Source organism: Schistocerca americana, chromosome 4 (genome assembly GCF_021461395.2).
Source record: "Schistocerca americana isolate TAMUIC-IGC-003095 chromosome 4, iqSchAmer2.1, whole genome shotgun sequence".
Taxonomy (NCBI): domain Eukaryota; kingdom Metazoa; phylum Arthropoda; class Insecta; order Orthoptera; family Acrididae; genus Schistocerca; species Schistocerca americana.
Genome location: NC_060122.1, coordinates 449413066 through 449439029, shown reverse-complemented (window position 1 = coordinate 449439029; position 25964 = coordinate 449413066). Strand labels below are relative to the sequence as shown.

Here is a 25964-nt window from a genome sequence, read left to right as displayed (position 1 = left end):
AGCAAGTTCCCTTGCCGGTCTAGGAATGGTAGAACGATGGATTCGATGACGGTTTGGATGTACCGTGTACTATTCAGAGTCCCCTCGACGATCGCCAGTGGTGTACGGCCAGTGTAGGAGATCGCTCCCCACACCATGATGCCGGGTGTTGGCCCTGTGTGCCTCAGCCGTATGCAGTCCTGATTGTGGTGCTCACCTGCACGGCGTCAAACACGCATACGACCATCATTGGCACCAAGGCAGAAGCGACTCTCATCGCTGAAGACGACACGTCTCCATTCGTCCCTCCATTCACGCCTGTCGCGACACCACTGGAGGCGGGCTGCACGATGTTGGGGCGTGAGCGGAAGACGGCCTAACGGTGTGCGGGAGCGTAGCCCAGCTTCATGGAGACGGTTGCGAATGGTCCTCGCCGATACCCCAGGAGCAACAGTGTCCCTAATTTGCTGGGAAGTGGCGGTGCGGTCCCCTACGGCACTGCGTAGGATCCTACGGTCTTGGCGTGCATCCGTGCGTCGCTGCGGTCCGGTCCCAGGTCGACGGGCACGTGCACCTTCCGCCGACCACTGGCGACAACACCGATGTACTGTGGAGACCTCACGCCCCACGTGTTGAACAATTCGGCGGTACGTCCACCTGGCCTCCCGCATGCCCACTATACGCCCTCACTCAAAGTCCGTCAACTGCACATACGGTTCACGTCCACGCTGTCGCGGCATGCTACCAGTGTTAAAGACTGCGATGGAGCTCCGTATGCCACGGCAAACTGGCTGACACTGACGGCGGCGGTGCACAAATGCTGCGCAGCTAGCGCCATTCGACGGCCAACACCGCGGTTCCTGGTGTGTCCGCTGTGCCGTGCGTGTGATCATTGCTTGTACAGCCCTCTCGCAGTGTCCGGAGCAAGTATGGTGGGTCTGACACACCGGTGTCAATGTGTTCTTTTTTCCATTTCCAGGAGTGTATAATGACGAATAAAAACCAACACGAAGAAATAATCAATGTAGAGGAATGAAATCTCGGGAATACATTTGTCTAGATAATATATTCAAGTAATTAACGTTGCAAGATCACATGTTAATGTAAGCACGAGAAAAGTCTTTGAAAATGTGAAATTCTGGTACATGAACAACTGGTATAATCGGCAGAATGCAAACATGCATGACTTGTGTCCTACAGGTGTCAGATGTCAGTTTGTGGGATGAAGTTCAACACCTGTTGCACTTAGTCTGTCAATACAGAGACAGTTAATGCTAGCTGTGGATGACACTAGAGATGTCGCTCGATGACGTCCCATACATATTCGATGGAAGGCAGATCTGGTGGTCGAGCAAGGCAAGGCAACACATCGTCACTCTGTAGGGCATGCTGGATTACAACAGCAGTATGTGGATGAATGTTATCCTGTTGGGAAACACCCCTTTGAACATTGTTCATGAATAGTAGCATGACAGTTCGAATCACTAGAATAACGTCCAGAATGCGGTCTGGGTCCATGGAACAAACTCAAGAGCGCTCCTGCTGTTATACGAAATCGTACCCCAGACTAAAGCTCCAAAATCGTACCCCAGACTATAGCTCCAGACGTAGGTCCAGTGTGTCTAAGCTGCAGACTGGTTGGTTGCAGGCACTCGTCTGGTCTCCTTCCAACCAACACACAGCCTTTGCTGGCATCGAGGCGGAGCTGATCAACACCTGCTATGTCATTGTTGTAGCCTCGGACTACGTTTGGTTTCAACGCAGCTTCGTCATTTCGATTGCGAACTTCCACCATTTCGACACAGTGAATAACAGAAATGGTCACGACTTCCCTTTTGCCCTTCCACCCTGCGTCAGTTTCATAATGACTAAGAATTATGGGTTCTCGTTTCTGTCGGTACATGATGTTCCACACATGTAGGCTTTGTAAGTCGCCAGCAGCGAAACAGACATAGAAAAATTGTCCATACAAAGCACGTATCCTTTCTTCAAGAAGCTTCCATCAGGGGTAAAACAACTTCAGATGCATCACCCATCTCCTGTGACATGTCACAGTAGATTTTTCTTTTGAGAACCACACCTTTAGATTCACAGAGTTCATGAAGTTTTACACCATACTTGTGTTCTTATCCTTGATAAACTGCCCGAAAAACAAATGTCCACGCCACAAAACTACTGATTCATCAATTCAGATATTCTTGTCTCGGATGTAATTATTGCTTGTGACGCTACTGAAATGGTCAGAAACAGGTCTAATTTTGTAGAATCAGTCAATGGATTGCAACAAGTTGTCTGAGGGTGTAGATATCTCAGTAACAACTGAAATCTGTTTCTATTCAACACAGATCTCCATAACTTGACATTATAAAACGGACTTGCACTCCAGTACTGTTCTACCAATGGAAAGCGACAAGGTCCCATGTGCAGCAATAGCCCCAGAAATACACTCCTGGAAATGGAAAAAAGAACACATTGACACCGGTGTGTCAGACCCACCATACTTGCTCCGGACACTGCGAGAGGGCTGTACAAGCAATGATCACACGCACGGCACAGCGGACACACCAGGAACCGCGGTGTTGGCCGTCGAATGGCGCTAGCTGCGCAGCATTTGTGCACCGCCGCCGTCAGTGTCAGCCAGTTTGCCGTGGCATACGGAGCTCCATCGCAGTCTTTAACACTGGTAGCATGCCGCGACAGCGTGGACGTGAACCGTATGTGCAGTTGACGGACTTTGAGCGAGGGCGTATAGTGGGCATGCGGGAGGCCGGGTGGACGTACCGCCGAATTGCTCAACACGTGGGGCGTGAGGTCTCCACAGTACACCGATGTTGTCGCCAGTGGTCGGCGGAAGGTGCACGTGCCCGTCGACCTGGGACCGGACCGCAGCGACGCACGGATGCACGCCAAGACCGTAGGATCCTACGCAGTGCCGTAAGGGACCGCACCGCCACTTCCCAGCAAATTAGGGACACTGTTGCTCCTGGGGTATCGGCGAGGACCATTCGCAACCGTCTCCATGAAGCTGGGCTACGGTCCCGCACACCGTTAGGCCGTCTTCCGCTCACGCCCCAACATCGTGCAGCCCGCCTCCAGTGGTGGCGCGACAGGCGTGAATGGAGGGACGAATGGAGACGTGTCGTCTTCAGCGATGAGAGTCGCTTCTGCCTTGGTGCCAATGATGGTCGTATGCGTGTTTGGTGCCGTGCAGGTGAGCGCCACAATCAGGACTGCACACGACCGAGGCACACAGGGCCAACACCCGGCATCATGGTGTGGGGAGCGATCTCCTACACTGGCCGTACACCACTGGCGATCGTCGAGGGGACACTGAATAGTGCACGGTACATCCAAACCGTCATCGAACCCATCGTTCTACCATTCCTAGACCGGCAAGGGAACTTGCTGTTCCAACAGGACAATGCACGTCCGCATGTATCCCGTGCCACCCAACGTGCTCTACAAGGTGTAAGTCAACTACCCTGGCCAGCAAGATCTCCGGATCTGTCCCCCATTGAGCATGTTTGGGACTGGATGAAGCGTCGTCTCATGCGGTCTGCACGTCCAGCACGAACGCTGGTCCAACTGAGGCGCCAGGTGGAAATGGCATGGCAAGCCGTTCCACAGGACTACATCCAGCATCTCTACGATCGTCTCCATGGGAGAATAGCAGCCTGCATTGCTGCGAAATGTGGATATACACTGTACTAGTGCCGACATTGTGCATGCTCTGTTGCCTGTGTCTATGTGCCTGCGGTTCTGTCAGTGTGATCATGTGATGTATCTGACCCCAGGAATGTGTCAATAAAGTTTCCCCTTCCTGGGACAATGAATTCACGGTGTTCTTATTTCAATTTCCAGGAGTGTACATTCGTTTCCACAACATCTGTATCCCTCCAACTCGAAAGCCTGGTTGATCTAATCCCCTCACGTTTTCCTACTTCCTGGTTCACATATAGATTTGTTTGTCCACATAATGACACTAAGAACTCTTTGAAAAAATTCAACAAATGCATTGAGGCCAAAATATTGTAAATCTAGTTTTAATCCAACACCCTCATTGAACACAAATACTGGTGGATCTTGAGGGATGTCACTCCACCCATCACTATTATTCATACTGTCTGCTAGTGGACCAATCCGCTTATCTTCTTCATTGTATTCACTCTTGTCTGCCTCTGAATCCTCATTTGAATGCTTAAATGAAGATGGTTCGTAGAGACTTCCACCATCCGAGAATTCATCCATAAACTCATTCCATTCCAATTCGTTCATGTTACCTAGCTGTTCAATTTTACATCACTTAGTTTTCTATTGTTGCTAGCCATTTTACAAGGAAAATTGAACACAGATAACGCTAAGCATCAGTGAACCATCTAAAACAAAGAGTGAACAACTAATGACGCAGTGATAACAAAGATATGGATCGTATTATCGAATTTGCTTCGAAATATGCAAGTTGGTGAGTAACTGTTGACAACAGTTTATCTCATAGTTGATGCCTGAACTAAACTTTCTACTCTGTATGCCACGTATGAGATAATTTGCAGTCTCCATTTTCCCTCAAGAATATGAACCACTTAACATGGCTTCTGGGAGCAGTTTACCCATTTTGGCCATGGCAATCAACGTGGTATATATGATGTAGTTGTTTCACCCGTTGCTGGTTGTCCCAGTCAGTATTATTAGTGTGAAGTATTTCTCATTTAGGTTTGCGATAAAATTTATGAGTTGATGTATCAACAGACGCAACGCCGTTCATATTCGGAAATAAGTCGGGATCTGTAGAGCAACCAAATGGAAAAATGAAAAAGATTTTACTACCCATTTCGTGCTGATCAGCAGCTTGAAGTAACAGATACTGATCACATTCATGAAGACACCTTGAGTATATATACTGACGTTCACACTTCAATGTGCCATCGTGAAATGGTTTAAATATGATGCAACACCTGTTAATTTATACAACTCGTCACACAACCCCCAAGAGAGGAAACTAATTAATCACACGCTCATGTAGTAATAACGTGTATGCTCCAGGTTCTTTGGTGATTTTTCTGATGTTTCAAATTCTATCTGGACATCTATCGGCCCTGATTTCACAGTTTCGTTCTGCTTTGAGCAGTCTATCATGACGATCGGCGCTAATTCCTTAAATTTCTGTGGGCTGAGCATGTATCTGAATTCATCATTGCCCTCATTTTAGGAAGGGGCAAACTTTGTATAAATGCCAAACAGTAGGCTACAGAACTTATTATCTCATGCCAGCTGTAAATTATAATATTGGTAAAATACTGAGTTAAGGTAATCTTCAGCATTGTTTTGTTTACAATTGTCAAATGCATTCAAATCCCATTTTAAACTCCTCTTCCTGTTGGTTTACAGCACCAGTATAAGGAATAGAGGCATTTCTAATTGAACAGTTGTTTTAATTGCCTGTGTCTGTCTAGATGTAGTCAGTAGAATTGCATATTCAAACAGTTCCCATGACAGGAAACTTTATAACAATTGAAAACCAGAATTCAATATCCATAAAATTTTAAACACTCCTCATCTGTTTCAGAAATATGAGGAATTCTCCATACAAATTCTCCCAGCACAATTTTGTCCTCTTTGGCGTTAGTCTTTCCCTGAATGTATGTGTTAATATATGTTGCACTTTGCATCAGAATTAGTTCTAGCTTCACATTCATTTTGACGTGTTCCATGTCTTCGAACTATCGCATAAGTATCTTGAGTTGTATACATCCATTGAAGCAACTGTATTCACTTATCAATCCATCAATGAACCATCCTGCATTTTGTAATCCATTCAAGTCTGAAGCCGATACAGAAACAAATGTTTTAAAGGTTGATGTGATTCCAACATTTCCTGTACAGTCAATCTTGACTCCACTGAGTTCATATCTTTTAACAGGAAGGTAAAAGCATTTTGCATATATTATAATGTCACTGTAATGCCTCCATCCTTTTTCACGAATTTTCGTTCAAAGTATAGGCAGCTGTTCTTTTGAATTGTTTAAATATCCTAGTGTTGTTTGAGAATTATACACTCATCATTATTATTAAAGCTCCCTGAAGCAAAAGCTATGTGGGCGAAGTACATTGAAAGACCAAAAACGTGCTCCAAGAAGAAACTACCTGAATGGGACGGAAATCGGCACATGTGATGTATGTGTATGGACATACAAATAATCACAATTTCCAAAAAATTGAATTATTTATTCAAGAGAAAGAGCTTTACAAATTGACGAATTCAGTAACGTGTCGGTCCACCTCTGGCCCTTATGCAAGCAATTATTTGGCTTGGCATAGCATAACAGAGTTGTTGGATGTCCTCATCAGGGATATCGTACAAATTCTGTCCAGTTCTGTCAAAATCCCAAGCTGGCTAGAGGGGTCTCTCATAATTTTCCAAACTTTCTCAGTTGGGAAGAGATCTGGCGACCTTGCTCGGCAAGGTAGGGTTTTCAAACATGAAGACAAGCAGTACAAACTATCACTATGTGTAAGCACGAATTATCTTTCTGAAATGTGATCTCAGGATAGACTGCCAGGTAGACCAATAAAGCTGGTTGTAGAATATCGTCGACATGCCACAATGATGTGAGGGTGTAGTGGCTAACAACAAGTGGGATCCTTCTGTGAAATGAAATGGCACTCCATACCATCACTTCTGGTTGTCAGACTGTATGATGGGTGACGCAGGCTGGTATCCCCCAACTATCTGGGGCATCTCCAGGCACATCTTTACTGGTCATTGGAATTCAGTTCAAAGTGGGATTCATCACTGAAGACAGTTCTACTCCAGCAAGTGAGATTTCAGGCTGAAGACGTGTCTGGAGATACCTTGGACATTGAGGGAATACCAAAATGACTCTCACCCCACTCTCAGCTCATCAGCTAGGAGTGACAGTGTGGGGTGCCATTTTTTTTCACAGCAGGATCCCATCAGCTGCAACCATAGTATGCGCAGCCAATAATCGTTACTGTGTAAATCAAACCACTAGCGCATACTTCCAGACTTGTCGTTAAGGAGGTAGCACATAATCTTGGGCTACTCATGAAAAACTTATCAGCATCAACCATTGTATATGCAGCCAAAATGAAAATATTATGTATTGTTTAGATGTCATCTGTGGCACCCTTACAGCACTGTGATACATCAACGCTATTCTACACCTCGTTTTGTCGCCCTTCGTAGTAAGCCACCCTGGGATTACATTTCAGTAAGATAATGCCTACCTTGGCTAGGAAGGTCGCTGGACCTCTCCCTAATTGAGAACGTTTGGAGAACTATGGGCAGGGCTCTCCAACCAGCTCAGGATTTTGACAATCTAACACGCCATGAGGACAGAATTTGGCACTATATTGCTCAGGAGGACATCCAACAACTCTGTCAATCAGTACCAAGCTGGATAGCTGCTTGCATAAGAGCCAGATGTGCACCAATGTGTTAATGACTAGCTCAATTTGAGAAGCTCTTTCTCTTGTATAAATCATGCGCTTTTTCTGAATTTTTTATCATTTCTTTCTCTGTACGTGTATATCACATATACCGATTTACATCACATTCGGATAATTCCTTCACAGTAGGTCTTTTTCTGCCGTTTTTGTCTTAGATTGTGTCCCTGATGCATGATTCAGTCATCATATTGAACGGGAGCTGTTATATCGAATGGCATCATTACATGGTCTCAACCCTATCAATTTAAGGAGCTTGTCATTTGCTCATGTTATCACATTGTGCTTCTGCTTCAAAATGGTGTACCAACTGTTGTGTACACGGTTGCATACCTGGAATCTATGCTGCTTCAAGTGTAAACAAATTACGATTTCTTCATCTTGAAAGACAATTATATGAAGGTCCTGATCTATAATATTCAACTGGAGATGGCGTGATGCCTGGATTGTCACCAGAAGGTAATGGCATTGGCAGGTACCTCGATAATTTTATATTTTGGGGAGAATTGTAGAGAGGAATCTGTAGATTGTGTGAATCAATATGTCATTGAAATACGAATTTGTTGCATTAAAAAACTCAACACAAATTTTGCTAACTGTTAGTATATCCACCAATTGTGCTGTGTTATAAAATTTAGCAGAATTCTTCTCCAACATTTGACTCCTTGAGGAATCCAGTAGTACTCCTATTGAACCTTCCCAGTTCAAGTCTAGCGCCTTTTCTGTCGTTTTTATTTCTGTTTTAAATGTACTAATGTTTGCATGTAACTCAAATGCTTCTAAAAATTGTTTTATAAGAGCATTTAAGTAGTCAATATTGTATGAGTTGGGGTATTCCGGAAATGTTACCACTTCTTAGATGTAGCTTACTGTTGGCCTGTGTGACATTAGGAATTCTGTTTTTATTTTTCCGACCCAGTTATTAAAATACTCCACCCCCTTGCTTAAATCAGTTTATGAAAAGTAATTTTCACATAGAACTAACGATCGTACTTCATGGTCAAGAGCGAGCAACGTCATATTTCCTCAACTGATAACAGCAAGTGATGTGCAAGCTGCTTGTTACCTCTATGGTCAGAGTGTACAACATCATATCTAAATCTCGACTGACACAGTGATTTTTGTCCATGCTGCCAGTTTTTATGGGGTCACCAGGAGGAATATGAGGCAGAAATGTCCACATAATATACATCGAAGTCTTGGTAGCAACAAAACTGTAGAAGATATGATGTTGGTAAAGTCATTCTGCAGTTCTTTTGACAGACGTAAGGCTCTGAATGAATTAAGGTAGTAGATGCTATTCTGTTTTTTTTATGTTTTAAAATATGCAACCCAATGAATTCCAGATCCCCCTGGACCATATAGATTTGCAATTCTATAATTCTTTAAATTTCCACATTGTCTTGAGTATCGCATCCCACATAAAAACTCCACAGAATCTTGGAATGTGGAATTTTTCAGTGAATTTAAGCAGATCTACATTCATTTACTGGGTGGTCGAAAGGAGCTTTTTTTAAGAAAAGTCCAAAACTTTCCCATGTGTGGTTTTAAATATATAATCCCCTCCCAATGGCAAGACATTCCATCACCCTATCTGTCTTCCCGCCTCAGCAAACTGTTTTTGTGCATTTTGGGCTATAGCTCAAGCTGCTCTGGCTGATGACCCAAAAGCTAAAAGTCCCACCAGCCCAGGAATTAGGAATGGGATGATTCCTCGTAATGTCTTACGTAATGGTAGTAGAGGAGGGACTTCTTCTTCTCACTCTTTTCTACTTCATGAGACTTCCAGGTGCTGACAAAAACTTGGATGCAGGTTTTTAAACACCCTCAGTTTTAATCTGCTTCTTAAGTGGGTGACGAGCGGCGCTCATATCTGTCGAAAATTTATCCCAACACTCAATTTTAAGTTAGGCACACCTTGCTTTATCAACTCCCAATGCTGCAATATGTTACCCTATTCCAGTTTCCCTCTTCCCCATATTTCCTTGGCTTTAGTGTCAAAAATTCAATATGCAGTGCGGCACTTTACCAGACCTCTTTTTGCAATTTATGTGATATTATGATCTTTGCAAGCCTCATTCAGCAGATTAAGTTCCTTGTCGCCACATACTAGCTCCTTCTCCTTCATTATTCCTGACAAGCAGTAGTTGTATGAGGGAATGTGTAATTCTACCAGTAGCTTGTCAAGAATACTGTCATTGCCATAGGCAATGCACATCCTACAGACATGTTATGCTATTGCGGAGTTGGAAGGTTTGCATGCCTTATTATAAAACACATCTTTAACACCCACCCAGCTCTTGTGCGATGAAGCGAAGCCAAGACACTAATCAAGACCTTATTTCCCCTCTCTTATGACACGCACTATGAGAAACATGTCTGGTCTACTGCTTCTCTGCAATTCTTCTCTGAGAAAACTACCACCTACTTCACAACAACTGCCATCCTTTAAGATGTAACTTCTAGGGGTTGTTTGCTGAATTTTGGAAACTGTAACTGTCTCAATTGACCAGCTGGGCAGACATGATTTCTCAACCACAGTCATATATTTTGAAACACGTAAGAAATCACCTACATTAAATATCTGTTTGTGTGGGTTCACCATTTTAATATGATTTTAAACCATAATTAAAAGCTCATTATCATAAACATCAAATGGTTTCGTTTTTATTGTTCCATGTAGAGTCCAGTTCTACAGCTCAGTTATTTGTTAAAGAATATCGATCCAGTCATGTGATCCACAAAGATTAAAAATGCATCCAAATATGGTTTTTCGTTCTGTTCAAACATTCCACAATACTTATCTTCAATTTGAAGAATGTTGAGTAGTGGTGTATTCCATACTCATCCCTTAATGCCTTGAAATATCTACCATAAAACTCGTCACTGCGTTATCAGCCGTATTTCTCACAGCCACCACCATGGCGCAAAGCCACTGCCACGAAAATTACGCCGCTACCAATCCCCTCTCTGTAGCTCCAGTGGCAGGTCTACTTAAGTTCGAACATTCATGCACTGACCCCATTTTGGGAGTTTGCCATTTGAGGCAGACACGTAGTGGCCAGGCCTCAACATCTTCTGAATAGATGTTGTATTGAAGAGTGACGGATTCAGAAATCTTTTGTGTCTTTTGTATCTGAAACCTTTTGTATCTATATTTGAAGCTACTGTTAGCAATTGACACCACCACAACAGCAGCAAAGTTACGTATTATTTTTACTACTTGATATTAGATATAGAATAAATTAATATCTGAATCCTCTGTTCATGAACGGCATCTATTTTTTGCTCCTGTATCGACTGAAGAATCGCATATCGTGCAAAGGAAGACATAATAGCCATCATGACTTGTCTGAAGGTTTATGATACACTGATTTGTCGCTGTCTGCAGCAATTGTTCAAACACACATATAGCTTTCTTCCTAGTCTTTGTTTTCACAAGTAGAGCTCAGAAATACGTTGAGTACATATCAATGACCATTAAAATATAGTTGAAACCTTTATTTGCTCATGAATATTGTCTCATACCTACAAAAGCTCCAGACATAAATCACCCAAACCTCGAATTACAATACACTTGCATGAGGACGATTTGCACCCAGGTCTGTGTAGTTCTTAAACTATTGTCTCCATAATTTTAAATATTGAGTCCTTCTCGAAGTCCTGAAATGATTGATATGGTCTTGTTCCTGTGAGTCACATTCCTGGCAGTGGCTGTGACATCAGCCCTTTCACCCACCACAAAATCGTTATGCACGATGCCTAGAAACAAAAGAAAACCATTTCATAGAGCAATGTATCCAAAAGTAAATTATTATTGTGGAAAGACTCTTACGTGAATTACTACTATATATCTATCCACTCCTCAACAATTGGACCACAGGCCTTAGAGCTTAAGGCTGGGATATTTTTATACAACACAATAGATGACATTGTACTAGAAGTCAGATATATATATAAAGAAGACCTAGTACTTGTGTTTATGTGCAGCTAGCAGACCTGACTTGTTTGGGATAGGCATAGTATCTGTGTCACATGAGCTAACCACCTGCAGAGCTGGCAGACTGGATTCAGTGTCTATGTTCCAAGGGCATACAATGAGTGGACTTGGCTCAACCATAACACACTCATCCACCTCCATTTGAGTAACATAGTTGAAAATGCTATGGTTTGGGGGAGGGGGGGACATTATGTCACATTACCATTTTAACAAACGATTATTCACACATAGCTATATAAAGACATGTAATGAGAATAAAAATCTTCACGTTTTAGTGATGCTAGTTCAGTCATCTTGAAGCACTCACCTCCCAAAGGAGAACTGATTATTAAGAGGTGCAATATTTCATCCTGCATCAATGATACGCTGCAATTTGCAACACCAAAGAAAAAGTCGTTAATTTGTAGCTAAACACAAACACTGACACACACACACATAAAGTGTTTTTGATCCATTCCTGCAGCCTCCCCAACATCAAATTAAGAGCATTTGCTCACTTCATCATTGGATTTATCACACTGAGGCTTCATAATTTCTGCTGCTTCTGTTGGTAGAGTAACACTGAAACGGGAAGCTGTGGAGTGCACCTTATACATAATCGAGTGTTGGGGGAAAGCTGGGTGTGGTCACATCTAGCTTTTGTGTGTTGGTGGTGGTCGTATACAATCAACGAGGTAACTTCTTGACATTTTTTCAACCAGTATGAAAGAGGGATGCTGATGCAATATTTTACAGTGCAAATACTGACTGGAGGACAACGGGAACCATTATATGTGCGCTATTTACACAGGTGTATCACTCTTGTGTGTGAGCTCGCTTTTGTGCTCTGACTCCAACTAGTGTATGGCTATACATTTCGAGAGCTATGCTAACATATCGCTCTTGTGCATTAATGCTCTGAATCCCATTATTGTATAGAGGATTGATAATACCCAGGAAGTTTACCAGACGCTTTAAATTTCGAGTATGTCTTGCTCAACATCTCTGTCAGGCTACATTATCATACATAATGTGTGGATTATATTGGCTATTTATCCAAATGCGTAAAACGTGTGATACAGACAGCACAACTGAAGGCATCTGCTTTGTATTATTTAGACTACACTGAGAGTTTAATGTGAAGACTCGGACATACTGTTTAAGATAAGAACAGCCTGTGTGATGAAATGAGATTACATTGCACTTACTGGACTGTAATGCATAGCTTGGCTTATAAGCCAGCAACGGCAGGAGTAGGGAGTCAATGGGACATTTGCCCACCCACTGCTATGGACATGTCGTGAATGATGAGTTGACAGCACATTCGACAGTGTGGAGTGCAAGTTGGTGGCTGTCCAAGTACTGACCTATGCTACATGCATGGAGGCCTGCTGCAGGCCAATGTGTTCATAGGTGAGTGGTCTTGTATAAACGTTGGGCGGCTGAGTGCATCATAAGACACTCAAGCTGTACCACGTGACTTGGTTGCATCGCTCACATGTGAAGGGACAGTAATAGAAGCAACGAGATACATCTGGGAGGCTGTTTACAATACATAGGGACAGCTGATGGCAGAAATGGTGAGAAACTGAGAGGCCCTCAAGGCTCACATGAGAGGTCCTCATGTATTCTTTTTTTTAATAAAGAGGTCATTGTTGTTTCCAGAATGAATTTTTCACTCTGAGCGAAGTTAGCAGGTTGTGAGTAACTCAGTTTGCAGAACACTTCCCCCTGAAAGGCAAAGGTCCTCGGCTCAAGTCCCAGTCTGACACACAGTTTTAATCTGTCAGGAAGTGTTATTACTGTTCCTGTCGAAATCCCACTGGTGACTGATTTTAGGACAAGTGTGGGAGACTGTTTAAAAATTGGATGTTGGTGTAATTTAGCAGTCTCTCTACTTGTATTTTTTTTAATTTCCCCCATCATTTACAAGTCTACACTAGAGGCACACTTCTCTAAGGCAGCTTCATAGTAATATCATAGTGTGGAGGCTACTTTTTATATCAAATTATAGTAAATACAGTGTGAAATATTTTCATTACTATGAGAATATGGTGCTTAAGTTTTCTTAATGCTATAATTGGACTTTACCACTGTGCTAGTATGATTTCTGCTAGATACATGCTATGTTACTTTAATTTCACACATCCACTGTAATTTCGAAGTATGTAGACAGCCATAAAATCATTTTTGGGCCATAAATTATAGAATTTCAGCCAATAACGTAACGCTCGCCATTTTCACGCACCCTCTTTAAAGTCAAAGTGTCTGGAAAAGCATGTCAGTTTTGGGGCATAAATTATAGTAATTAAGATAATTCATTCTGAGCTACCACTTATACATCACCCAAGTGGCCTAGAGGACTGGGGGATAGGTGATGATGGATGGGAGATGGGAACATCAGGGGGAAAGGCGAACATTTTTTGGCTTATAAATTGTGGCCATTAAGATAAGGCTAACTTGCTTTATTTTTTTGTGTCTGAAAACCAATAATAGTCTTTCAGCCAATATTGGGCAACATCCAGGGCTTCTTTATTATCCAGCCACAAATCTTCAAGATTGCATATGTAGGGACAGACTGGACAGACCAGGAAGTGTTCCATGTCTTGCACACCACCATATCACACTTGTCATCATCAGTTTTCTGCGCTGAAGCACAAGCCCAATTCATAGTCTGCTTGGCAAAAAGAAGGTTATGAGAGTGACGTATCAGTATTTTAATTTGAAAGTGTAATTCATGTGGCGTTTGATACTGTACTGCAGAACTGATGCTGAAAGTGAATGAGTTGCTTTACACAAATGTAAATATTGTTCTGTTTCACTTTTCTTTAACCACTTCACTGAAATTGCACACCTGCACTTTGAATCCAGAATAGCTATGCAACACTATCAGGTCAGTAGAACTTTGTTGTCCATGTAACATAATTATTTTAAACAGAGGGAAATATATTAGTAAGTAACGACTTTGAAATACGCTCGTTTTAGGTCCTACAGTATAGCTGTTTTGTTTCTTTGTGTTACGAGAGTCACAGTCACTAAGAACGGTAGCAATAATACGATTATGAGTAAAGCTGAGGACAGACTGTAGTGCTGTTAAATGAAACAAATTGTTCAGGCAAAGTAAATATTTTTTCTAGTCAGTGCTAATACTAAAACCACAGAAAGATCCAAAAGCTAAATGCAGTGATCAAACTAATCAGCTACTAAACAAGAGCTGGAATATTTTTCCCCAAATATGTGACTACCACTAATCGATAAACATTTCTGCTAGTAAGAGGGATAAGGATGAACCTATTGCCACACCATCTGCTTTCTTTTTAACATTCTACCACACTAATTACGTTCAGCTGTTCTTCTGGACTAATGGACTGTAGGTTGGCACAGTGGACTTGGATTCGGGAGGACGGTGGTTCAAATCTGCCTTCAATTCAGCCTTGAGGCACACCACAATTAAAGGGAGTCCATTCAGACTGAGCAGAGGTACCCCTTATCTCATCTGAGCTCTTTAAAACTACTTTTACTTTTCTGTCCTGGAGATATAATAGTAGCTGATTACCTGCAACATCCCTTATTCCAACTAATTTGCCTTTTGCATGAGAATATGGTGATCTACACAATCAAAGGCTTTTGTTAAGTCACACAAGACGTCAAGTCCTGTCTTTTTTTTTCATTTACAGATTCTAGGACTTCATCTGCGAGTGCACTCAGTGTATCTTGTTTAACAACCCTTATGAAAGCCAAATTGACTCTTCCTGATAGCTCTGCCATAATGAGGTGTTAATTAAATCTATTATGCATTAATTATTCTAGAATCTTAGAGAAGGCTGTTAATAGTGAAATAGGGTGGTACTTAGTGAGTTCAGTTTTATAGGCTTGTTGTATAGGGGCCTTACAATGGCATACTTGAGTCTTTCATGGAAAATGCCTTGTTGACTTGACGCATCAAAAATTTGACACATTATCAATCCCTTCAGAATTCTTACATTTTAGAGGCTAGATGACTGTCTGAATTTCCTCTACAGTGACAGGATTAGGCACATTTCTGGTGTTATGTTGAAGTATACAGCTTGACACAAAATCATGGCTTCCTCTGCAGATAGCCTACAGGCAGTTTACTAACTGACGTGAAGTGTTTGTTAAAAATTCCAGCTATACTTTTCCGATTTCCTGTTAAGTTAGCCCCATGTTTAATTCTTAGCTTATCTTTGTCACTTGTTTTTGTCTTTGTCTCACTTTTTATAATGTTCCAAATTGTTTTCATTTTATTATTAGAATTACCTATTCTCTTCTTGTAGAAGAGGGATATTGATTTCTGTATTACTTACTTTAAAATTTTGCAGTACAATCTATAATGATTCCATTTTTCTATATCATTACTTGTTCTGATTTTAGCATAAATTTTCGTCATAGTTCTGAATGACTGTTTAAAACTTTTTGTGTCCCATGCATCACATACAGAATTGGAATTAGTTTTGACCCATTTCTTGGAAAATGACTCTTAGAAAAGGGTAGAAAAATAATTTATAAAACCGTTAAATTAGTCATTAGCATTATCAGTTTTGTAAATAAAGGACTATTCGGTTGGCTGTAACTTACAGTTTAAAGTTGAATTTTCATTGGAGTATTGTTTAATGAGAGGACTAACGCTCTGAAGAGTGACGATTGGCCATAATGGTCTGTGATGCCATTTAGAACCTGGCTTACATATTGCATCACTAATCACAAGAGTTTCGTGTAGTGTTGTATAAGACAACTGAAAGAATTAAAAATGTATAGTATTATTAGCATTCAGAAGATGATCGCAGCATGTGTTGCCACTAAATCATTTTATACTTTGGAATTCAATAGTAATGGGTTTCTTTAAGTAAAGATTTGTCACACTCCTTCATAACACTGTTAAACATTTGTTGACAGGTACTGTAATTAATCTGGAGATATTTGGTTAGTGAAGAAAACACAGAAAAGCAAAAAAAATTTTTTTTCGCACTTTGGGATAACCTGGATTACACACGGGGTGACTAAATATGATAAACAGTTTTGATTCAAACCATTTGTTACAATATCAATTCTTAACGCAAAAATGTTTAGTATAGTCAAGAACTCTTTCCTGTTTCTCTCATATCAAACATATAAGTATGCATTACATCGAATTTTGTCATATTTGAGAAAAACTAATTTCCCTGAATCTAACTTATGCTACATAAACCTATAACAATATAGTATATATAAAACCCTGGACACTAGGGTTGTGCCTCAGTGGTTAACAACCACAGTTTTAAATTGGAGCTTGCTCCACCCAAGGTTAACTACCTTTTAGGAAAGTATTTCCACTGTCGAGTGCAAGAATGCAGGAGAAGGCTACCTCGAATTTGGTGGGTAGACACCTAGAAGGCGTCATTGAGTCGGAGCATTGGCAATCACCCATTATTATGTCAGCTCATAAGAACAGGATCAAACAGTATCAGATCAACTACATCGCAACTCATAATATTAATTCTCTACTTAAAGCAGGAAAACTAAAGAATTTGATGGATGAATTAGATAAAGAGAGAATTTTAGTAGCAGGACTCCAGGAAATGAGAAATACTACAGAAGAACCATTCAAATCACAAGGCTACCGAATTTACAATGGGAAACCTGGAATAAGGTTCATGAAAGAACGTCCCCAATTTGGAACTGGGTTTATAGTCAATGTGAAAATAATAGATTGAATTATCGATTTTCAAGCCATCTCCCCTAGAATTGCAACTTTGAGTTTAAAAGCATCCAACAAAATTTATACCATCATTAAGGCCCATGCCCCTACTAATGAAAAGGATTTTTGTAACAAAAACTAGGAAAGAAGTGGAAAAGTTTTGGGATCTCCTTGACCAAACAATAAACCAAGTAAATGTTAACAATGCCAAGATTCTGTTGGGGGACTTCAATGCCCAACTTCTAAGAGAAAAGAAATACCGGGACATGAATGGGGAATGGGCTCCACATAAACAAACAAATAATAATGGTCAAAGACCTGCTGAAATCTTTAGGGAACACAAACTGATCTCAAAGTCCACATACTTCAAAAGAAGGCCAAACGAACTTAAAACTTGGAAACATCCTGATTGAAGAAAAGGAGAATGGCAGCTCAATCATGTATTTATGGACAAATTCTTCCACAGAGAAATCTACAATGTTAAAGTATTAAGTAGATAAAGGTTCAAATCATTACACTGTAAAAATCAAAATTAAGCTCACACCACTAAAAAAGAAACCAAAAAGCAATAAATGAAAGAGGAACTTCGATCCCACCAGTTAATTAGAAATGATAAATATAGAGAAGTCACACAAAATATAAAACTGACAGATAATTTAGAAGAACTGGTTCAAATTCTCAAGCAACAAGCATTAAATTTAGCTCCATTGAACCCATGTAAAAGACATGTCTGGTGGAACTCAGAATGTGACAAAATTCATGAAGACAGACATCATGCATGGATAACGTTTCAAACGCACAAAACAGAAGAAAATGCAACCAAGCTCAATAATATCAGCAAAAATTTTCAGGCAAATCGAGGGTCAATCACAGGAAGAGCTAATCGACTCAATAGAAGAAAATTACCATAAACCAATTCCAGAGACTTTTACAAAATGTTTGGAAGACAATTACACAAATTTACCCCTCCCACATTAATGCTGAAAAGGGAAGACGGAAAATGGCACATAATGACAAGGAAAATGCCGAAATCATGGTGAAAGCGTTTAGTAAACTTTTGAATTGTGAAGGACCCCAGGAACTTTTAATAATTAATACAGACACACCCATCAAGACTCCACCTGATTACATAAATCCCCAACAATCCAAGAGGTGGAAATAGCACTCAGAGAGATGAAAAATTATAAGTCATGTGGAGAAGACCACGTTTTTGCAGACATGTTGAAATATGCCAGTGATACAGTTTGAACATCATCACACATAGCCCTAACAAAAATCTGGATAACAGAAAAGTTTCCCAAACATTAGACCACAGCCATAATCCACCCACTCCACAAAAAAGGAGATAAAAGCAACCCAGATAATTACAAAGGTATCTCTCTCTTAGACTGCACATAAAAGATTTTCTCCAGAATCCTACACAAGAGGGTCAAAGAGCAACTAGAGGAAGAATTAGGTGAATACCAAGGAGGCTTCAGACCTTGGAGAAACTGTGCAGAACAGATCATCACTTTAAAATTAGCCATAGCATATTACAAGAAACGAAATAAACCTCTTGTAATAACTTTCGTGGACTTTAAAAAAGCAAATGACTGTATCTATAGACCTTCATTGTCAAAAATCTTCAGAAATTTCGAGCTCCATACAAAATTAATCAAATTGATAGAACTCACCCTAACCAACTGTGTCAAAAGTCACGTTCAGGGGGAACTCTCTGAGCCGTTCATCATAAAAACAGGTTTAAGACAAGGAGATTGCTCCCCTACTGTTCATTGGATTCGCCTCCTGGATGAGGCTGTGGCATTACCAGTTCCGCCCAGGTGGCACCTCTGCAGATCTGACTGGACACTTTTCAGCCATTTGGCTGTTTTGGAACACCATGCCAGCGTCCACGAATGGGTCGACCATGTTACAGCTGTGATCTCCCATGGTGCTGAATTGTTGATCCCACGGTCCTCAGGTCATCCCAAGAGGCGTCCTGTCCCTTGGTGGACCACTGAGTGCCGCTCAGCCATCCGAGCCCGCCGTGCAGCTCTGCGCCGCTTCAAGTGCCGTCCCTCAGCTGACAATCTTGCAGCCTTCCGGGTGGCAAGGGCCAAGGCGCGGCGAGTGATTAAAGAGAACAAACGACGGTCATGGCAATCATTCTTGAACTCCATCTCCCACTCCACTAGTTCTACGAAAGAATGGGAAGCCATCAGGAGGATTTCCGGGAAACGCAGCCAACTACCTGTCACGCCATTGCTGCATCAGGGATGTCTCCTCACGGCGCCGAGAGACATTGCCCAGACACTGGCCATGCATTTTGCGGAATCTTCCGCCACTATTAACTGTGATCCAGATTTCTGCCGCTACCGTACTGCCATCGAGAAGGGTCACTTGGACTTCCGGTCTCCAAATTCTGAACCCTACAACTGCCCCTTCACAATGTGGGAACTGGATTCGGTGCTGTCTGTGGCTCATGATACTGCGCCCGGTCATGATCAAATCCGGTACAGCATGCTGCAGCACTTGTTGCTGCCATCCAAGGAAGTTCTCCTAAATTGCTTTAATATGATATGGTTATCCGGCATGTTCCCTGACTCATGGAGGGAGGAGATTTTGATTCCTCTCCTCAAACCGGGGAAGGACCGAACGCATCCCAGTAGTTATCGGAGTATTGCTTTGACGAACTGTGTCGGAAAGACGTTGGAACGCAAGCTCAACTGTCGCCTGGTTTGGCTGCTCGAGACCAGGCAGCTCCTTAGCCACTCTCAGTGTGGCTTTCGGAAATGTCGTTCAACTATAGACAACTTGATCCTGCTTGAGGCGGCCACCCAGCAGGACTTCCTACATAACCAGCATTGTCTAGGTATATTCTTTGACATTAATAAGGCGGATGACACTACTTGGCGCCGCCTTATCCTCAATCAGCTCCATCAGTGGGGCTTTCGTGGCCATCTCCCCATCTTCATTCGCTCCTTTCTTTCCCACCTCCTCTTTCGATATCAGGTTGGTAATGTGCTATCAGATTTGTATGTCCAGGAGAATGGTGTTCCTCAGGGAAGCGTTTTAAGTGTCACCCTCTTTGCCGTCGCCATTAACAGTATCACGTCCACTATCCGTAGTCCTGCCCAGTGCCCCTTGTTTGTGGACGATTTTGCTGTTTTCTGTTCTTCCTCCAGTCTTGTCACTGCTAGTCGGCAGTTGCAGATTACGATAAAGCAATTAGAGGCATGGACTGCCAAGACGAGTTTTACCTTTTCTGCAGACAAATGTGTGTGTGTTCATTTTAATCGTTCTCGACGTCTTTTTACCTCCCCTGAATTGCGTCTGAGGGACACCATTCTTCCTTTTAGAGACACTGTGAGGTTCCTGGGCCTCATTTTTGATTCCAAGTTGTCATGGTTGCCGCACCTTAAAGACCTCAAGGTGCGGGCCCTGAAGGCACTGAATATTTTGAAGTGTCTGAGCCATCGGTCCTGGTTAGCAGATCGGGCGCGTCTGCTGCAGTTTTATAGGGCTATCGTCCGGTCGCGTCTTGACTATGGATGCACCTTGTATGGGTTAGAAAGGCCTTCGTATCTGAAGATTCTTGACGCAGTACACCATGAGGGTATCAGGCTGGCCACTGGTGCCTTCCGTACCAGTCCCATCCACAGCCTGTGTGCTGAGGCAGGGGAACCGCAGCTCACCATCCGGCGGAAACTCCTCATGGTGTGACAATTCCTTGCGTGTCCTACCTCCCCTGCATACCCTACTGTTGCCCAACCGCCTATGGAACATCTCTTTTACAGTCATCCCAGGGCAACGAGGCCACTTGGGATTTGTGCCAAGCATTTGCTTGAGTCCCTTGGTGTGGAGCGTGTGGCACCCCAACTCCAGGATTTTACCCGCCTGCCTCCCTGGTTGCTCCAGAGGCCCAGGGTCCATTTAGACTTGTCAGAGTACCGGAGGAGCTGCACTCCTGCGTTTGTTTTTACCTCCTTATTTTACGATGTTTTAAACCAGCATCCCGACCATGTACCAGTATTTACAGATGGCTCTAAACAGGGGGACTCTGTTGGTTGTGCTGTTGTTTTCCCTGATCGAGTCGTCAAGTTACGGATTACTGCGGCATTTACCATCTTTGATGCTGAATTGTTTGCGATCTTGCGGGCGTTGGAGTAGATGGGATGTGTTCCCAGTCTTAAGTTTCTCATCTGTTCTGACTCCCTGAGTGCCCTTCATACCATGCAACAATTGTACCCAGCGGATACGGTCGTCCAGAACATCCATGATGCCCTATTCCACCTGCAACGGCAGGGGAAGGAGGTTTCTTTCTGCTGGGTGCTGGGGCACGTGGGTATTAGGGGAAACGAACTGGCAGATGTGGCTGCCAAAGATGCATGTTCCCTCCCTCACTTTATTGAATGTGCCGTCCCCCTCCATGCTGTTACCTCTTTTTTGCGTTTTCGTGCTATGCGTCAATGGGAAGAGGAGTGGCTGGCAGTCGGTGAAAATAAACTGTGTCTGGTCAAGGCCACCACACGGCCTTAGCGTACGTCCTATCAGTCATGCAGGCGGGATGAGGTTCTCCTCACTCGCATCTGCATCGGGCAAAGTCCCTTAATGTTAATGCATGGTTTTTTACTCCGGCGGGAGGACCCCCCCCCCCCCAATCTGCAGTGCTTGTAGCGTCCAGATTACTGTCCGCCTCATTTTACTTGACTGTCCTTTATTCTCTGACCAGAGGGCGGTGGTTTCCTTGCCACCGGATTTGCCCTCTGTTTTGCAAGACGACGCAACGACTGTGGCTAAGGTCTTACGGTTTTGTGTCCTGTCCAATTTGTTGCCTCGGAGTTTAGAGAGAGGATTTTAAAGTGCTGCTGGGTGACTGGCTCACCCAGGTTTAAGGTAAGAGATCCGCCAGTTACGATTACCTACTTGTTTCACTTCGATTTCTGTTCTCTTTTCATTGTGTTTCCTTTCCTTTATTGGTGTGTTTCTTCTCCTCTTGTTTTGCCTCTGTATGTGAGGATTTGGAACTGCATCAGGTCTATGTCTTTTAGCCGTTCTCCTTGTTCACTGTCCATCTTCGTCCCTTCACTGCATGTGTTCCTGTTTCTATGCGTTTGGGCGCTGATGACCATGCTGTTAAGCGCCCGAAAACCTCAAACCACACACACACACACACACACACACACACACACACACACACACACAGAATACATCATGAGGGAATGGTACAATATTAACCCGAAGAACACCCAAATTGGAAGACCCAAAGACAAAATAAGTTTAAGTTGTCTAGAATTTGCTGATGACCTTTCTCACTTGTCCAACAGTATTCAGGAAACCAAACAACAAGTTATCTCACTGCAGGAAATTGCACAGAAATTTGGTCTTGGAATATCCCTTGAAAAACAGTTATCATGTTAACTGACCCACCTCTCATAACCAAAATTGCCATTGGAAACCAAGAAATCAAAACTGTAGATAAATTTAAATATTTCTCCCAAGAAATCATAACATATAACCTCAATGAAAAGCCAACATGGCATAACAGAATAAACAAATTGACTAGAGCAGAATATATCACCAAGAATATCTAAAACAAAAAGAGCCTGTCAATAGGAAAAAAAATTAAAACACTACAAAACAGTCACTCAACCAGAAATAACATACACAAGTGAAACCATCTTCAAACAACTAACACTGCACAAATAGACAAAATACTCAAAATAGGGAGAAGAATCATCAGAACGTGCATCAACAAATAGTACCAGGAATATGGACACTGGAGAGTTGCTACAAATGAAACAGTCTACAAGGAAATAGACCCAGTAATGAGTACAATCAGGAAGAAACGCATTTCATTTTTCGGTCATCTAATCAGAACACCAGAGAACAGGATCATCAGGAGAATAACAGAAAATTGTGGAATAGTATGTAAAACATTTAGTGGATTACAGAAATCAAAGATAATATGGATGAGCTATAGATTACATTGGAAGACCTAAAAAACAAAACTGACAAAACCAGGAAACTCACACACAAACAAACCAGACTGCAAACGAGAATCAACAACCAACCAATAGGAAGGGTGAAAAAAGAAAGATAAGATCCGAGAGAATGAAGAAGTAATGGGCTGACAGAAAACTGGAAAATTCTTTGTATAAAGTTAGCTAGAGTGGTCCAATGAAGGCCATACAATGTAAACAAATAAATATATAACGTCGTACAACCAGACTGCAAACGATAATCAACAAACAGCCAATAGGAAGGGTGAAGAAAGAAGGATAAGATCCGAGAGAATGGAGAAGTACTGGGCCGACAGAAAACTGGGAAATTCTTTGTATAAAGTTAGCTAGAGTGGTCCAATGAGGGCCATACCATGTTAACAAATAAATATATAACGTCGGCACAAATCGGGATATTAAAATGTTGTAATTAACATTCTGAAAGAAACAAAGCCAGAAGATCGACACCATTTTGCAGTATATCTAATATCTCCAATGTTATTTATCCCCATCTCCCAGTGTGGCAGACCTGTGACAGATAAATTGTGATATATCTTTCTATTCACGTTTTTGGTCCAACTTTGTGTTATATCTTTCTATATTCATTGAGTCAGCTGATAATGAAACCTATCTTTGAAAAGTGTTGTAATGTCAACATTAGGAGAATCCCGTATGGAATAAGATAATGTAACTAGTATGAGAGAGAAGATGGGCGTGTATCATCCTCATTATGTGTACAGTGTTGTAAATACTACAAAATATTCGTGATAACAATTTTCTGTATATAGTGATTTGAAATGGTTCTGTGATGTTGGAATGGTCATATATAACAAAGTTTCGCTCAACATGGAAAACAACAACAAGGAATCTTTCAAGTTATTGGACGTGACATCCTCCGGGAGTGCTTCAGAGTCCGTAGTACCAGAAGTAGTATTAAATCCAAGGAAGAAGAAACTGAGAAGGTGCGATAGTCTCACAACAGTTGAGTAACTTAAAGTTAGGATGTTATCCGTTGTCTAGATATTTTTACAATGGAAGCAGTATCTTTATACTGTTATTTTATTGTGGTTATTAAAGTTCATGCCCAGAACATTAATTTATGCTGCACGCGTGAAAATTACATTGACCCAATCAAGTACAGATAAATGAAGAAATAATGCTATAGCTATGTATTCTGCTTCCAAATAGCATCTCAGTCGAGTTCTTATACCTCCAGTATCTCAATTTCCCAAATAGTATTAAAAAGAACATCAACTGTTTGGCGATACTGTAGTGTTTACTGCACTTAAGCGCCCATAATATGATTACTACGGTAATAGATTGTGCAGTTTTGTTTCCCTTATAACTGTGCATTGTGAGAGCCTGTTTTACTCTCTACCTTTCGTAGTTTTAACCTTCTGCGTTTGTTTTGTGTTTCCATAAAGCTGTTCAGGTTTTATAATTTACGTAGTGGTTGTCTAGATCCATTTACTGATCAGCTCTTTATCATATCTGTGGTCCGTATTTAGGCGAGCAAGTTTTGGGCTTAGTTAAATTTACCATCTCTTATCATGAATGATAATACTCTTGACTGAAGAATTACTATAGTACGGATATTAATTACACAAGTCTGTCAGAGTGTAGAGCAGCTGTTTCGCAACTAAAACACTATCCAGCAGATTTGATATTCTTGCAGCTTTTTTTTTCTTTCCTCTTGTAATATCTGTTGCTTTGCAATCTTCAGTTCCTTCCTTATTTCTGAAAGGCCTAATTACGAATTAAAATTTGGGCTAAACATTCTATTTTCTTTATTTATCGCACACTGACTCTTTTTTGTGAATACTTTAAATAACCAATGTTAGAGGGCATGGGAGAAAATAGGGCGACTTCTTGCAAAAATGCAGTTTGGTAACAAAGAGAGAAACTGGTGGTAGTATGCGTTTAATTCATGAAAATTTACTTTCAGTTTGGAAATGCTCTTATACTAATTTACCCTGTTCTGTATATTTAAATGAAACACGACCTATTAAACACATATTTTTGTACCTTTTTGGTCTCCTTTCAGAAAACAGGCAGGTAACAACATAATTCATGCAGTTTATAAAAAACTATTGATGTCTTACATTACACCCGTACTTCTCTCCTTCTCTGTGCTATTTGTATAATATATTTTTTATGACTGACGGCCAGTTTTCGTGTTTCCTGCACATTACATCTGCTAATACTATGATTGTGATTCTGGCTCAACAAATATGTAGAGGCCATGCAAATGTTCTTGCAGTATTTTGCGAAGTGTGGAGGATTTTAAAAACAGCACTGAATGTAATGCTGCTGTACTGTTTTTTAACTTCTCACTGAGATGAATTTTAATAATAGCACTGACAGCATTATAGAAGCATGTGATTCCACCCATCTATTTTGACCCATGGTGTATCAGTATGGTGCAAACGGCTGTACAAATTTGACGACAGTGACATCACTACACACAGTCACCAACAAATGCGAACAAAAATAAAAATTACACAATAACGTCTCACTCCAAAAGTAAAATGAAACTAACAGGACAACCACAGAGAATTGAGGATTTACGATGGGGACAAGCTAAATCTATAACAATAAAAAACACCGCACCATCCCAAAACAAATAATATCAAAACCAATTTAAATTACATCGTTCCGCTACACCAAATCAGACATTTCCCTTGACCCATATAGCTCAACTGCAGATACTGATACCAAGAAACCAACACCTACAACTCTGAAAAGTGGAACCAAAATCCGAACGATTCAAAGAGCCAAATACCCAATATCCACTATGACAATTAAAACACAACTCACCTACCATAAATATACAACCCACAAATTACCACTATTACTATAGAATAAA

At 41.5% G+C, this 25964-nt stretch overlaps 1 protein-coding gene across 1 annotated transcript in view; it reads left to right on the top strand.

Annotated features, from left to right (window-relative positions):
• The first annotated feature begins 23716 nt into the window (after window positions 1–23716).
• The window catches only part of LOC124612239, a 234963-nt gene continuing 232715 nt past the window's right edge, over window positions 23717–25964 (top strand). The window contains exon 1 of the mRNA XM_047140314.1: window positions 23717–24060. Coding sequence (XP_046996270.1) covers window positions 23915–24060 — 146 coding nt within the window. The 5' untranslated portion in view covers window positions 23717–23914. The remainder of the gene's footprint in view (window positions 24061–25964) is intronic.